Source organism: Podarcis cretensis, assembly GCF_951804945.1.
Source record: "Podarcis cretensis genome assembly, chromosome: 11".
NCBI lineage: Eukaryota > Metazoa > Chordata > Lepidosauria > Squamata > Lacertidae > Podarcis > Podarcis cretensis.
Window position 1 is genome coordinate 3,444,767 of NC_137180.1, and position 17,102 is coordinate 3,461,868.

General features: G+C 43.6%; 1 protein-coding gene across 2 annotated transcripts in view; it reads left to right on the plus strand.

Annotated features, from left to right (window-relative positions):
* RORB (RAR related orphan receptor B) overlaps positions 1 to 17,102 on the plus strand; it is a 152,954-nt gene that overhangs the window by 108,754 nt on the left and 27,098 nt on the right. For both annotated transcript variants that reach the window (XM_079996115.1, XM_079996116.1), the window contains exon 4: positions 7,595 to 7,996. In XM_079996115.1, coding sequence (XP_079852241.1) covers positions 7,595 to 7,996 — 402 coding nt within the window. The remainder of the gene's footprint in view (positions 1 to 7,594; positions 7,997 to 17,102) is intronic.

Below are 17,102 nucleotides of genomic sequence, written 5' to 3' on the forward strand. Positions count from 1 at the left end.
AAAGAATCCTAGCTCAGAGGCCTTGCATTTCACAGGCCCAGTAGAGATATGGTAGGGAGTGCAGGATATGCTATAGGTTGAAACAGTGCTTTTTTCTGGGGGGACTCAGGGGTAAGCATACCCCTAAACATTTTGTGAATCTTTGTACTTTTGTCCATTTACTGTATTTATTTTTCCCAATTTAAACTATAAAAAGGTGATTTTCTTGAGTCAAAATGAGAGTACCCCTAAACATTTTTTTTTAGGGGGAAAAAAAGCACTGGGTTGAAATATAACAAAAGGGCACGTTCCCCTCGCTGGTGCCTTTCATTTTTCTTGCAAGGCAGATCTGGCACAGTGAATACATTGAGTGTTCATGATTTTGTTTCTGACCCATCAAGCTGCACAACTCCACCAGGGCTGTAGGATTCAAGCACCAGTAGCAAGTAAGGCAGATTTGGCTGTTGCCTCATTTCCCATTCTCGGATGCAACATCCCTTTAGAATCTTTCAGCCATGCTTTTATCCCATCACTTTCCCTCATCTCTAGACAACAAAAGTTTTTTTTAGTTAGTGTAAAATAAAATGAACCTTTGAATAGCTTAGAATGAGATAAGTGGTTTATGTTTACTTTAAAGTTAGATTTTTAAAGTATGTTTAGCACATGGTATTTTGCTGGCCAAGTGGTTTTGTTATGGTTATGGTAATTCATTGTGAATTCATGAAAAATTGTGGCAAAACAAGCACAGGAAGGTTAATGAAGTTTGTCTTCTAAAATCAGTGCAACTTCTTGGATGTTAAAGTTCAGCGATCTTCTTTCATAAGCCCTCATTTCTGCTGAAAGGTTCTTGAAATTGTGTTAAAAGTATTGGCTTTAAAGGAGTATCTCCTCTCTGCCCTTCAGGGTTTTGATGTCGGCTCATACAGGTCTTCGAATACAGCTGCTAGGACTGTGTCCTTGACCTGTCCAAAAGCTCCCAAAAGTTTGAAAGCCTTTTCTATTATTTAGTCAGGAAGGCAGAATTGCTCACCCCACGATACTTGTCAATCTTTGTAGCCTTTATAGTTTAGCCATTCATATGGAGACAATGAAATGGAAGGTTCCAGAGGATTTAAAATAGTCTTCTCCTGAGATTTTGTGTTTTGCCAAAAGGAAATGTGTAACAATTTTACCTCAGTAGTTTATCATACTTGATGCTGATAGCAGTCCTGTTCAGAGGTACCAGCAGGGCAGAACTTCAGAGATGGAGTCCAGGGCCCACTCAGCAGAATAACAGGAGAAGGGCCAAAGCTCAGGGGTAGAGCAAATGCTTTGCCGGCAGAAATCCCGGGATCAATGTCTGCCCACTGCAGGCAGCGGCGGAGCTAGCTGCTCAGGTGCCTGGTGTGGGGGCATGTCCTGCAGCCGGGGGCGGGGCAATCCATGCCCATGGGGACGGGGCGATCCACCTGTGGGGGCCAGGCGAGCTTCTCCGCCACCTCCCTCTCAGCTGTAGGGCGGCTGAGGGAGAGGTAGTCCTGAGGTAGACGCAAGTCCCACGCTGCAGTTTTAGGCAGCACAGAACCTGCAGGCGCATAAGCCACCACATCACTCCTAAAAAGTGAGCCCAGTTTTTTTAAGCTCATTTTGTCACCCCCCTCAGTGATGACACCTGGGGCAAACCGCACCCCCTTCCTCCGCCACTGTCTGCAGGTAGGGCTACCTGAAATGCCAGTAAGTGTAGACAGTAGTGAGCAAGATGGAGCAATGGTCTCTGACATAAGTCAGTTTCCTCTGTTCCTAGGAGGGGCTCCAGTGCAGCAGGGCTGCCTTGCCACATTTCAAAGTGAATTAATACACATTTTCATCCAAAAGGGATTGAGACCTCCAGAAGTCATAGAATCATAGAATCATAGAATCATAGAGTTGGAAGAGACCACAAGGGCCATCGAGTCCAACCCCCTGCCAAGCAGGAAACACCATCAGAGCACTCCTGACATATGGTTGTCAAGCCTCTGCTTAAAGACCTCCAAAGAAGGAGACTCCACCACACTCCTTGGCAGCAAATTCCACTGTCGAACAGCTCTTACTGTCAGGAAGTTCTTCCTAATGTTTAGGTGGAATCTTCTTTCTTGTGGTTTGGAACCATTGCTCCGTGTCCGCTTCTCTGGAGCAGCAGAAAACAACCTTTCTCCCTCCTCTATGTGACATCCTTTTATATATTTGAACATGGCTATCATATCACCCCTTAACCTCCTCTTCTCCAGGCTAAACATGTCAAGTCCATGAAGTCCAAAGTTAAAGATCACCTAATTGCACCACTTGTCCTATTAATAAATGTACAAAGAGAAAAAGTTAAAAAATTAAATAAAAGCCATCCATAGTTTTATCTGTCTACATTCTTTATAGGTGATGAGTCCCAGCCAACACTAATCCAGGGAGGTTTCACCACATACCTGGCTATGTAAACTGAATGTCCTTCTGTAGTGTGAGTCTCCTGGAACTTGTGGCAGAAATGGTTGATATTTTATGTTTGTGTTAACAGTGGGCCAGGAGCACAGCTGGGGCACCAGGCTACAAACGCTCTTAAAAATAAAATTCAATAAATTTTAATACTACTCCTCTAATTCTAATTACCATTAGAATCCTGTAAAATGCTTATCATCACTAATTATAATCTATATCCAGTTAACTTTGATAAACTATATATAACACAACGGGCAACAGTTTTACTTAAAGTAGTCCTATTGAAATTAATGCTCCTAACTTCTTTGATTTCAATGGATCTGTTCTGAGTAAAATTTGACTGACTGCCACCCATATTACCTAAGTGCCCTATTGTATGGTTGGTCCAGAATACCATAGGTAGCACCTTTTCCATTTGGTACCACGATGGGTGTTTTGATTAACTGCTCAGCACTTGCTTCAATATGTGTTCCATGAATTATATAAATTGTCTGTGCACATCTGGAGCCGAGCCTTTGCTGTTGTTAATCACAGATTCTGGAACCTCTTCCAAAGATAGGTCTACTATACCACATTACAGAGCACATGCCTTTGCTGCATTTTTAGGAGTAATTTCGGAAGCAGCAGTTGTTACGGCGATTTGTGACAATTCTTTTGCTTGATGAAGTGGGTGGTTTTATATGGCATTTTTTGTTATTTTAAGCTGCTTTGAGACTTGGGAGCAGAGACAAACATATAAATATATTTGAGCTCACTGCTTGACAGTCACATGCGGTATTGAAATTGTTAGAGTACTTTCTGATGAGCTACAAACCATGTAGCCCATAATGTTTATATTACAAGACACTTACCATATTTTTCACTCTATAGGACACACTTTTCCCCCTTCAAAAATTAAGGGGAAATGTGTGTGCGTCCTATGGAGCGAATGCAGGCTCCTTGGCTTCAGCGATAGCAATGCAAAGCCTCCGGAGCACAGAGGGAGTGCTCCCTCTGCACTCCAGAGGCTTCGCGTTTCTTTCGCTGAAGCCTGGAGAGCGACAGGGGTCAGTGCGCACTGACCCCTCTCGCTCTCCAGGCTTCAGGGATAGCCGCCTGAAGCCTCCGGAGCACAACGGGAACTCACGCTGCGCTCCGAAGGCTTCGGGTTCCTTTTGCTGAAGCCAGGAGAACAAGACTCTCCTGGCTTCAGCAGAGAGGGAGAGCTGCGTAGCGCCCCTTCAGCGAAGCGGGAGGAGAAATGGAAGGGGCTCCGTTTCTCCTGCTGCTTTGCTGAAGGGGCGCTGAGCAGAGAGGGGGAGAATTTTTTTTTCTTGTTCTCCCCCTCTGAAACAAGGTGCATCCTATGGTCCGGTGCGTCCTATAGAGCGAAAAATATGGTATATTGCTACTAGAAAAAAGCCTGAAATATGATACTTGTACACCTCTTCCTTAAAATGGGGGGTCAATATGCACTTCAGAATGGTTAAGGTACATCAGGGCCACCCAGCAGGCTTTAATAGAGGATGCATGTTGCCCAAAATATGATTGTCAGGGCTGCCCGAGGTCCCAGCTCACAAAGGACCAACGCCAGTCCGTTGTTATATACAAAAGTCTTTATTGAAACGCAGTTTCGATTTCAAAGCCGTGGCGTGCAGCCCTACGTCTTAAACCCTAGACCGCTGAAGCTCCGTCTGAATCTCCACCCCCCAGACACCAGTTTAAGACTCTAGCCTTGCTCCACCTCCTCCTCTGCTCGTTCCTCCTCTGGGTCCGCCTGTCCGCTGGGGTGTTGCCCTTTCTGGACTCTTCTGATGCTGAGTCCCCGGATTCTTCCCCCTGCCTCCGGCGTGCTTTAGGACCTGGCTCCCAATCCGTGCTTCCTGCTGTCCCGCGCGCCTGTACATTTGAACTTGGCGCGCGCGCCCAGCCAGCAACCTTTCTCCTGACCGTTACACTGCTCCTGTCACTGCTTCCCCCCTCGGGGGGGCTAGCTGGACCTGACTTCCCCTCCGTTCCCTCACTCTGCGATGGAGGCGTGGCCAGCTCTGACTCATCTTCTCTCCCTACTGGAGGAGACGCTGGCCCTGATTCATGGGACTCTTCCCCCCCACTCCGCTCTGGTGGGGGAACTGGTCCTGATCTCCCGCTGCTGCTTTGGGAGTCCCCGCTGGCCCCTTGCTTCTGGTGTGTCCCCCCTGGGACCCCCCTTGCCCTGGCCATCGGCGCCCCCCTCTGTGAATCTTCTGAATCGTTGGAGAAGCTCATGGAATCTCTCGGGCCACTGTCATACTCCCCTACGCTGCCCTCAGATTCTTCCCCTTCGCTCTCCGTTTCCTCTCTCCCCTGTGTCTCTGCTCCTGAACCCCTGACAATGATAATTGCTATAAAAGTATGAAAGGAAGACATTTGTAAGCTCAGAATCCATAGAATTATGAAGGAAGTTTGTCACATTACTTCTTGCTCATCAGAAAACTGAATTTGGTGCACAAGAAGCCCAAGAATACAGCCCAAGAAGCAGTCATTATTAGACAGTTTTACATTTATCCATAAAGACATGGCAGATAATGTTCACTTCAAATCAAGCAACATTTGAAGCAGAAGGACTCCCATGTCATTTTCAACGGGAGCAGCAGTTGCGGCTCAGGGCTGCTAGCCACCAGGCAGAGGTGGCTTCTGATTCCCACATGGCCGGTGGGGGGCGTCATGTCTTCCCTCACCAGCTGTGGGGGCTAACAGGGCCTACCTGTGACTGGTCCAACCTGATGGGTGGGACCTAGGTAGTGGACCTAAAGGGAGACTTCCCCATTGGACTTCAACCAGGTCTGTTCCCCAGGTTTAAAATGGGGCCACAGTTGTCTACAGTGCCTCAGTCAGAGTTGGATCTCCCACCCTCCCACCCCTTACAGCATGTTTTCCCCTGCACAAAGTTGAGATGGCAGGTCATGCTTAGGGCCTTGCTATGAAAACATTCCTCCGGGCAAATTGGCCCTTTCTGGGGGTTTTCCTTCCTCATAGCAATTGTCACAACTTGCTAGTAGATAAGAGTTGGATCCTTAGTCAGGAGGGAGAGAGCCCCACCCCTCCAAAATATGGGGTACCCTGTTAATGGGGTCCAGGGGTGGTTCATTTGTCTGGATGCCCAGACTGGGGGCCGATGGGCCATAGCACCTGCCTGAGGTGGTGAACTTGGAGGGGTCACCTTGATTTGATGTATGTCATAGGGCAACACCTAACTCAGGATCGACCCTGCCAAGCAATCAACCAGCAGTAGCTTGGATGATTCAGGGTACATGCCTAATGCCTACACCAAAACCTACTGCCATCTGAAATCAATAAAGCTGTGGCCTGTTTTGATCTCAATATGCTTTTCTTGTGTTTATTACATCCTTCAAGCCCAGCCCTGCTGGCACCAGGTTTCTTTGTCCACTCAGAGTTCATTTTAGGCGTTGGGAACTTTCAGTAAAGGATGCAGCGCTCTTCAGGTGCAGCCCTCATCTATCCTGCCAATGCAGAGGGTTCCAGACTATGTAGGGTGCCCATGTGCCCTACTCTACAGAGCACAGCTGTCAAGAGTGCATCAAACTAGAAAAAAGGGTCATGAAAACCTTACTTTTGCTTTGCCTTTTGCAAAAAAAAAAAATCACTTAGCAATAATTGGATTAACTTCATTGGCCACTGTACAATGGTCTCTTTGCCTTTTGCAAATGATGGAGACATGCCTTTGAATTATGACATTGACTTATTCCGATGGAAACACAATTTCTTCTTCTTTCATCTCAGGAGGAATGAACACATTTAGCACTTTAAGATTATATGTTGCAAATGTATGTCTGGAAAGTAATCCATGAATATGTTGCTTCTTTGGAAGAAATGCCATTCCTATAGAGTGTTTACCTTCAAGTCTGTTATTTCCCCCTAGGCCTTAACTGTAACCTGTAACATTCTCTCTCTTTTTCCCTTCAAAATAAGTGTGTGAAGATAACAGCCACGTTGACAGGTTGTGATAATAGGGCTTTAGGGCTTGTTATCTTCAGAAGGTACTAATCCTGTTAGTGCACAGATTAAAGGTTTGGGGGAAATTGATAAATCACACAGGATACAAATCTGAAGGCTGTACATTTTTATAGAGCACTGGTTTGCTCTTTGGTGAACATGGAGAGATGAAAAAGAAATAGCAGGCCTGCTCATTATTCACAGCAGGATGTTGGCTGCTTGGCACATTTACTTGGAAACAGGTCCTATTGGTTTCAGCGGGACTTACTTTGGTGTAAGTGACTGGGGTAAGGATCACAGGCTACACCCTAAGGCTTTTGTCTGTCAAAAATGTAGCAGCAGCTGCACATGTAAGAGAACAACGGGTTGCCATTTTGTGATGACGGTATCATATGGTTCAACTGCCCCCATGAGATCAAAGCAGATCTTACCATATCAAGTCTCCTCCATCATTTCAGAAATGAAAACAGAGATAGACAAATGTGTGTGTTTTTTAAAATTATATTCTACCTTTCGTCACCAGAGCTAACAAAAATATATTTAAATGAAAGAGCACAATTCTGTCTTTTAAATCAGAAGATAACCTGCTGCAGTGTAAATAGAAACATAAATATTTTGAAAGATTTCCAGTAGCAGTTCAAAACACATATGATTTAGTAAAAGGAGCATCTTCATATACTCTGAACACAGAGCTTTAGGATTTTGAAACAAACTGGGAAGCTCTTTAAGAACCAGCCTGTGAAAGCCTCACTCCCCCCACCCCACCCCCAGCTAGGAGGCTGGATGCTGCATTCTGGCCCAATTGTAGGTTCTGGTTGCTCTTCAAAGGAGGCTCCACAGAGAGTAAATTACAGTAAAGTGATCTTAATACTGGATACTAGTTATGTAACGTAATCAGCCAAACTAGAGTCTTCTGAAAGTCATATAGTTGTTTATCTCTTTGACATCTGCGGGGGGGGGGGCATTCCAAAGGGCTGGCATGACTACCGAGAAGGCCCTCTGCCAGGTTCTCTGTAATCTCACTTCTCACAGTGAGGGAACTGCCAGAAGGCCCTCGGAGCTGGACTTCAGTGTCTGGGCAGAACGATGGGGGTGGAGACGCTCCTTCGGGTATACTGGGCTGAGGCCGTTTAGGGCTTTAAAGGTCAGCACCACCACCAATAATGCCTGGGTTTTTTTGGTTGATTTGTTTCAGCTGTAAAGTTTGGAAGAATGTCCAAAAAGCAGAGGGACAGCTTGTACGCAGAGGTACAGAAGCATCAACAGCGACTGCAGGAGCAACGGCAGCAGCAAAGTGGCGAGGCTGAAGCCTTGGCCCGAGTCTACAGCAACAGCATCACCAATGGCTTGAGCAACCTAAACAATGAAACTGGTGGCACTTATTCAAACGGGCACGTCATTGACCTGCCAAAGTCCGAAGGCTATTACAATGTGGATTCTGCCCAGCCCTCCCCAGATCAGTCTGGCTTAGACATGACTGGAATCAAACAGATCAAGCAGGAACCTATCTATGACCTCACTTCAGTACCAAACTTGTTTACCTATAGCTCTTGCAACAACGGGCAATTAGCTCCTGGGATAACCGTGGCAGAAATAGGTAAGAAAAGTCTACCTTTAACCTCTCATAATGACTCTGTGTGCTTGTATTTCTAACCCTGCAGTTTCCTTTGGAATGGATTGGTCCTGAGGCATATGTATGGCTGGGTTTGTTGTGGATTCAGTTAACAGAATTCTAAAATGTTTACATTACGTAAATGGAGCAATTCATGATCTGTTTATGAAGCTGAAACACCAGAGCCACTGATGAATCAATCAAGTGATAATTACTAAATAGGGAGCTTGTATCAAACGAGCTCATTATCAGGAGGGCTTTAATGATCTTTTTGACAACTATACACATTCTTGTCAACAAAGAGCTCAGAAGGTGGATCATTAATAGAACTCACTCTTAAATTAATTACAATGCACAACATCATTGTTTGATCTTGCACTGAACACTCTGGATTTATACCAGTAAAACTGCATTCCGGATCTCGAATAGATGGGTTCATACTGTCTTTGTAAACTCTTTGGAAGATGTGGTTTCATGTGTTAGGGTATCATTTATCCAACTTTGACGGTGATGATTGATAACCTTGTTGTTAGGTGTCTTGCATAGCAAGAAAAGTGATGTTTTCCTGGTGAGCAATGTTTGGTTCATACCCATAAGAAGTGTTTTAATTACAGAAACCAACCAGTTGTTTACCTTGCTTTCAGGTGATGCATATTGTACTGATATCTATGGCAGAGTTTCTCTTGTATTTTTTAAACTTATCCTCCCTTAAAGTCCCTTTAATTTAAGGGTAATGCATACAAACCAGTGGCCACAGAAGAGCTGCTTGAACTTGCTGTTCATTGAAATGTCCAAGACACCAAGACAACAGCTAAAATATTTAGTTCTTCAGCACCTTTCCTTATAAGGCTGAAAGCAGTGTACATATAATTAAAGATATATATTAAAAGTGTACATATATTAAAAAGCCAAAAGAACCTAAATATTCCACTCCCAAAAGTGCTAAGAAACTGAAGGAATGAGAAGTCTTGACCTGTCCATAGAAGTTGTATAAAGGTGCTGTCAGGCAAGTCCACCAGGGAAGAAAGACTGTTCAACCAGTATGGATTGCCACAGACAAAACCATGCAGTGCGCAACCATGGAAAAGGGGATTTAATTAGTTTGAACTTTAAAATATAATACGTTGAAGGAAGAGGCAGACCATGTTTTATGGGCTGTGGCATTGGTGATGCAGTCCATGAAGCAGCTTCTTCCCTTTAGAGGGAAATAAAAGGGGTAGAAAGCACTGAAAACGAATTCAGGTTTGGTTTAGCCAGTCCTTATGTTGATCTTGTGTCTTTCCTGTTCCCTAGAAGTTGGCAATGCAGTCCAGTTTCTGAGCTCTTTCCTACAGAGATCAGGGTCAGTAAGGTACTAAGAAGGGACGCAGGTGGCGCTGTGGGTTAAACCACAGAGCCTAGGACTTGCCAATCAGAAGGTCGGCGGTTCAAATCCCCACGATGGGGTGAGCTCCCATTGCTCAGTCCCTGCTCCTGCCAACCTAGCAGTTCAAAAGCACGTCAAAGTGCAAGTAGATAAATAGGTAAACGACGTTTCTGTGCGCTGCTCTGGTTTGCCAGAAGTGGCTTAGTCATGCTGGCCACATGACCTGGAAGCTGTACGCCGGCTCCCTCGGCCAATAAAGCGAGATGAGCGCCGCAACCCCAGAGTCGGCCATGACTGGACCTAATGGTCAGGGGTCCCTTTACCTTTAAGGTACTAAGAAGACAGCAATTTCCATGTTGACCTGTGTTTGTTGCAATCAGTGCTGTTTCTGTCATGCTGCAGTTCACTTTCTGCCAAATACTAAGTTATTAATCTCCCTGTCCATTATTTACTGTAACAACTATTTATGTAACTTATGTAACTCACATTCATTTCAACAGGAAACTGAAACAATGTAAAAAATAATTGCCTATTTCATTCACTTGACTAATTCGCATTCCTGACCACAGACAAACATTCAAACTGAAGCAATGTCTGCTTCCTTTTCCACTTTCGTCTATATTCTCCAACACCCCTAGGAGGAGGTACAGAAGCTAAAGATGAATTATTCACTCAGATGTATCCCTGTTCTCCTTTGATTCTGGTAAGACTTCCAGGTCATCAGGCATGTCTTCTAAACAACCTCCTCTGTACCTCCCTTCCTAGAAATTGACCATGAGCAGGAGAGGTTGCCACCATTTTTCTGTCTTTGCTTTTGTGCCTTTAACAGCAGCCTGGTATGCAGCAATTTAAGCAAGACATTTCCTGGCATGAAGATAAATAAAAATGTACAAATAAAAATATGGTATCAATTGGAGGGAGCCCCCCTGGAAATGGCAGACTTGGTCCTAATCCAACCAAAACATGTAATAATTGCAACATTTTAAAAATGGAAATGTGATATTAAAATCCGTTTGATCTAGTTGCATTAGTGATAAACAAAGTATGAGTCAGTGATTGGGAGGGGGTGGAGAATACAATAGCTACCCTGTTAGGTCCCAGGCCATCCCATGAGAAAGCATGATTGAGGGTTGAAAAGGTTCTAACCACATTTTCCAGATTGGGATCATAGCGCTTAGCTCCTTGCAAAACTGAACAATGCTTCCTTTTGCTTTAAAGCTGCATAAAAGCCTTGAATGCTCAGCACTCTATGCAGATTACTTGTGCTGCCTTTAAAGCAAGTCTGCCAATCCAAGCTTGTTCTAGTATTGCCAGGTCCTGAGCAAATGGGGAATCCTGTGCCTTGGCTTGACAAAGAAAAGGTTAGCAGGTGTGCTGCTAAAAAGCTGCACCCCATAGATGCCAAGCTACTCCTTGCTCTGTTGTCCTAAAAACTCACAGGGACTCTTTTAGAACAGGAGTTGGAAATCCTAGTGTGAGTTTTACACAATACAATTTGTTTTCCAAAGACACCACACATTCATCTAAGTGGAAAAATTCCCCAGATGTATTAAACAGGGCTCAGGGTGGCATATACTTCTATACTGAAACATGTTTATACATACCTTGTCTTTGTTTTCATTGAAACACCCCAATTTCTTGTGCTGATTTGAAATGGTATAGAAACTTTTATCCTATGAGGAAGCTTGAGAATTTTTGCTAAAAGGCTATATTAGAGATCCCTAGCCTGTTCCCAGGGCTGAATGCCCTGGGGAGGTTTAAGCCAGTTTATGCTTGCAGTTTAGAGGTGCTTGTTGGGTGCTATGCAAATGTCACTGCTTCGGACTCTGCTGAATTTACCCAAGGCAGTAGCTCGTCCCGTGTTTGAATGTGTTTACTAGACATTGATCAATTAGCTACAGAATACACCCCATTTTATGCAATTTCTTTCAACCCAGATTTCTTCGTTGCACACAAACTGATTCATCTAGGGACTCCTTGAGCTACTGTTCCTTTTATCTTTCTTCCCCACAACTACTTTTTAAGATCCCACATAGAAAATCATTTTTAATTACTCTACTCTTCCTTTAAAGATCCTGTGTATGCATCTCAACTATATTTATATGGATCAATATTGCCATCTAGTGAGTAATTTAACTACTACTATAGCAAGATCCTAGGCAGATGCAATTGAGATGCAATCAAATACTGTAACAGGGTATCTATTTAAAAGTTCTAATCATATTCAATAATTATTTTGACACCATGCCTGGACAAATTCAAAGGGTGCCATCCCCCCCCCCCGTAAACTATATTACTGCCTATGCTAAACTGTGCTTAGACCATTTATTCAGAAGTGGTTCTCACTTAGTACCAAAGGAATTATTCCCAAGTAAAGCATGTATATGATTACCGTCTTAAGTGCTCTCAACAATCCTTGGAATGAAGCCTTGTAAATTACAATACAAAAAATTACTTGATTCTCTCTGCATTTCTAAAACAAAATTTAAAGTCAAATAAAGCAATGTTAAATGAAGTTCTCCCACAGTATCCACCATCTACTAATTTCTACCGTCTCAGAAATTACTGTTAAACATTATTAAATGTTCACACCTGAAAACGGCACATATTTCCCCCTCTTCTAAACTCCCCTAAGTTTAAATGGTTAGGGTTTGGGGGCTTTGTCTGAAAAGTCCTACAAAAGGCACTCACTTCAAAAAGTGCGTATGCAATACTGTTCTCTCTCAACAGCCTCTCTTTTACTGCCCCGTCGGCAGGATGCACAAATCAAACCCTAAATCTAGCCCTTTCTCTGTTTATGCTTTTTTCACAGTATTACATTCACTTCACCACATTTCCATGTTGATTTGTGATTTCTTTTAAAAGTCCTCATGAAAATTCATCAGCATTTTATTGCAGGTTTCTCTTTAATGTACACATTTTTGTATGCAGCTTTGTGTAATAGTCAGATGTTTGCAATGAATTTCCCTAATGCCATTTTGTATGTTATTTTCATCAATATAAGCGTTGTTATGCACACTTTCCCCAATATATTCATTTTTATAAACAGTTTTGGGTTAGGGAACCGCTTCGCAAAATTCAGAAAACTCCAAATTTTGAAGGTTAGATGAGTTTCAGTTCATATATTGTTTGGGGAAGTGTTGATTAGGTGGGTTTAAAACTTAGCATTCTGGCTTCACTGCTTCTGGTTGGTTGTGTTAAAAGGGTTTAAAACCTGGGGAAATAGGGGAAAGACTCCATCCCATCCCCTGTGTTGCTCCTACTCTGAATTTGGGGGTGTGCAGTGGAGATCACCATGCTGTGGCCGGCTGTGCTGCACAGCCTAGTCATGTCCAACATTATTTCTCTGGTATGTATTGAAGGTTGTTTATGCTGGGAGGGTGAAAGTCATTTATGTTCGGATGTTGAAGGCTGTTTATGCTATTGCCACCAAAGTCAGAATGCTGAAAAATTGTGGGATGGAGAAAGAGTAAAGATGGCTGGCTCATTGGACTGGTAAGGAAGAAGACAGAGATGTCAACAAGAGGTGGAGCAGAGCTAACAACAGGCAGAGCCAACTAATTCTATATTTGCCCCGTCCTCTCTGTGACAAGTTCTACAGAGGAGCAAGAAGCTGTCAGGCAGTACCACCCCCTAGGCTGGATGTAAGTAAGTAAGAAGGCGGATTGGGGCTGGCTGAGAGCAGACAGAAATTGGTAGGGCAGTGCCCCATTTTCTCTAGCAGACAAGCCTCCACTGGCAGTGAGGTGCAGAGAGAAAAATAGAGATATGTGTGCTATCTCAGGAATAGCTGAGAGTAATGAGGCTGCAAAGAAATCCATGGGAGAAGGAAAGAAAAAAGAGGAATAATAGAAGTGTAGCTGCAGCTCTCTGGGGTGGTAGAAGGAAGGGGGAATGTGATGAGCTACAAAAGGGAAATTGAGGCTGTTGAGAGACCTGGAGGTAAAGGGAAAGCGAAAGAGGGAGAAGCTCAGAGAGGGTTACAGTCATGTCTGGCGGTGCAGAGAGAAAGCGAGAAGCGAGTGGACTGGGCTGGGCTGTGATACAACAGAGCACAGGATGAAGTAGAGGGGGGAAAGGAAGGAAGCAAGATGAACAGAATTATTTTTTTAAAAATGTGTGTTTTGGAGTGAAGAGAGAAAAAGCAAAGGGTACCAGTATAGAATGGATTAAAAAGAGCACAGTGATAAAATTGAAAAAAGATAAAGAAAAAAACTTTTGTAGTTAACATAGCCATGCTATTCTTGGGTGAGAAAAAGTAGTAAACAGTAGAGTGATTTACGCTGTGCATCCCTGCTATAAATTAATCCAGTTCATCATATGTTCTGGGCCATCTAATAAGGTCACTATAAAATTGACAAATGATGGCCCTTGGCAGTGTTCCTAATTGAGGTTTAATCAATTTACACTAGTGCCAAAGCCTTTCAAATATCCTCCTTTTTGTTTGGAACGGCAGTGAGTGTTCCAAGTGGGAGTGGAAGACACCATCTGCCTGCAGTGAGCTGGAGCCCCCCCCACACACACACACACTTCATGTTTTGTTTATGCCACATCATTTTGAGGGCAAAAGATTGGGAAGGAGAGGGGGCAATTTTCTCATAAAAATGTTTCTGCAAAGCAGCCAGGATAATTAGTCCTGCTCCAGTGTGATGCATCACTGCTACTATAATAAAACACACACACACACACACACAGATTAAAAATGTCAAAATGTTTAGCTCAACATATTCAGCAGTATTTTACTATGTTGTGAACTACCCTGTGATCTTTGGATGAAGGGCGGTATACAAATATCATCATCATCATCATCATCATCATTACAGTTGACAATGATCCAAAGGAGTGTATATACAATCACACTCAACTTGTTTTTAGAGGTGTTTAAAAAGAAAGACAAAAAACTGCCCCACAGAACTCCCCAGCTGTTCTATCAACTCTGAGGAATCTCCTAGGATTGGCACAAGAGATCACCGGGACATGGGTACATTTACCTTTTAGCAATGGCTTGGAGCCAAAGGTATTTTAAAATTGGCAGACTACATTATTTGATTTTTGACCCTTAGAGCTTTACATAAGACGGTTTGATATTTACTTACGGTACTTGCATATTTTCTAAAATGTATTATATGCTGATATTGAGTTACTGATATCAAATGAATGGAGCTTGGTTTATAGAAGGATAAAAAATGGTTATAGAAGTGAAAGATTATAAAAGGGAAGGAGGGAGGGTTGGGGAGAGAGAGAGAGAGAGAGAGAGAGAGAGAGAGAGAAAGAAAGAAGTGAATCCCATATTGAAGCTTGGTGATAGCAGTGGGCCCCAGGTCTGAAGAAGTTGGGCTGCTTGTCCCATCAGCTCCTAAAATGAAGTTGTAATTCATCATGGTGGGCACCATTTTGATTAGGGCCATTTCAGAAGTGATATTGTCCTGCTCATTTTTGAAAGAAGTTAGAAAATGGGCATATTTTTTGTGAATCACTGATACAGAATTTTCCAAAACACATGTCCAATATCTGCATTTGACTCTCCCATTATTGCTGAGAAATACATATTTCTTTGCTTTGCTAAAGTATGGGAAACATGTCACACAGGTTTCTTGTTCCATATGCTAACTAGAAAATCTGTGTATATTTTACAAGTCATTATTTTCCACCACTGAAAGTTGCATCTATTTTTGTTTCATGTTGGTATGACCTCAACAGCCTGACTTTAGTCAGCTCTGCCTGCTTGCAATCTGTCCAGGGAAGGGCACAGCCTCTCACCTTCGTCTTCCTTACTCAGAGGCCACAACTGGACCATGAAGCCCTATCATGTCACTTGAAGCAGTTACGTCTCCCGCCAAAGAACTCTGGGAACTGTAGTTTGCTAAGGGTGCTGAAAGTTGTTAGAAGACCCCCTTTTCCCTCACAGAGCTACAACCCCCAGGTTTGCCTGGGAAGAGGGACTAATTGTTGAACCACTTGGGGAATGGTAGCTCTGCGAGGGGGAAAAGGGGGTCTCCTAACAACTCTCAGCACCCAAAACAAACTACAACTTGCAGGGTCCTTCGGGGGAGCCATGACTATATTACAGTCATATAATAGTGCTTTAAATGTATGATGTGAATGTGGCCTCAGTTATTCCTTTGTGCAGCTCAGCAGGAAGGAGGATGGGGAGAAAATTAGAAAAAGTTGGCTCTGCCAATCATTGCCCACTGAGAAACTACCTAATTTGCAGCTCTCAAACCAATATGCAAACTGAATTCCAGGTATCCTTCAAAATTTGTACTTTTCTGCATTTTGCAATGTGGTTCTTCAAGCATATCATGTGTACAGAAATGCATCTATGAGAAAAGTCTGCATTGAAATGCATAATATTAGAGGAAATTAGTCAAAACTGCCTACAACAGTGTGCTTATTAGGGGAAATTCACACTAAATTGCACTCTATTTTTCTTGAGGGTCTTTTTAAAAATCACAAAATGCTGCAAAAATATGGAGATATGAATTTAAAATTAGAAAAATGAGAAACAGAGAGAAACCAAAACTGAGAGATCTGTCCATCCCAAATTCTTAAGTTGCAGAAAATAATTGTTTACAATGTTTGAGGCCTCCTTGGAATAAAAATTGTTGCTGGAAGAATTTGCAAACAAGAGGAGGAGGAGGAGGAGGAGGCTGGGGAGGGGGCTTCTTCTGATAATCACCCAAGGCATCCCTTTTCAGAGAAAAGAAAGAATTTTCCTAATCATAAATTCATGCTTGAGATTCTAAGGAAACTCTTACTGCAAGAGAACTTGCTATCCAGAGAGAACTAACTGAAGAAACCCCAACACTCATAGCAGAAGGGAAAAGAGAATATGAGCTAGAAACGGGTAACTGAACAGAAAATGGAAAGCACCAAACATTCCCTCTGTAGTTATAGGAAGACATTGTTCTGGACAATCAAGGGGAACAGGCAACCCTTCCACAGTCATTATGGAAGTCTTTAGCAGGACTTACCCCATAAGAGGGCAAAGGATAGAATTTGGAGAGGTGTCTGTATAAACATGTGCACATTCATGTTGGGAGGGTTTGAGCCCCATCCAGGCCCTGCCTGCACCATCCAACACAGGATCTCCATATTTCCCAGGTTTCACCAGGGGTCTATCCAAGCCAGCCAGTGCCTCTTTAGACCATTAAAGGTAAAGGTAAAGGTACCCCTGCCCGTACGGGCCAGTCTTGACAGACTCTGGGGTTGTGCGCCCATCTCACTTAAGAGGCCAGGGGCCAGCGCTGTCCGGAGACACTTCCGGGTCACGTGGCCAGCGTGACATCGCTGCTCTGGCGAGCCACACGGAAACGCCGTTTACCTTCCCGCTGGTAAGCGGTCCCTATTTATCTACTTGCACCCGGAGGTGCTTTCGAACTGCTAGGTTGGCAGGCGCTGGGACCGAGCAGCGGGAGCGCACCCCGCCGCAGGGATTCGAACCGCCGACCTTTCAATCGGCAAGTCCTAGGCGCTGAGGCTTTAACCCACAGCGCCACCTGCGTCCCCCGCCTTTAGACCATTACCTGGGCTGAATTCCTTGCTTTCATTTACAAAACAACAAGCTTTTGTCCCTGGTGGAAGCCAAGAGACAAAACGTGTGTTCTTCCCATGGGCTTCATGAGAAGCAAACACTTTCTCATTTTTCAGTATTTGTAGGCAATAAGTAACACAAAAGCTATAATTGACATTTATGGCAACACATTTTTCCATCCAAGAGAGAGT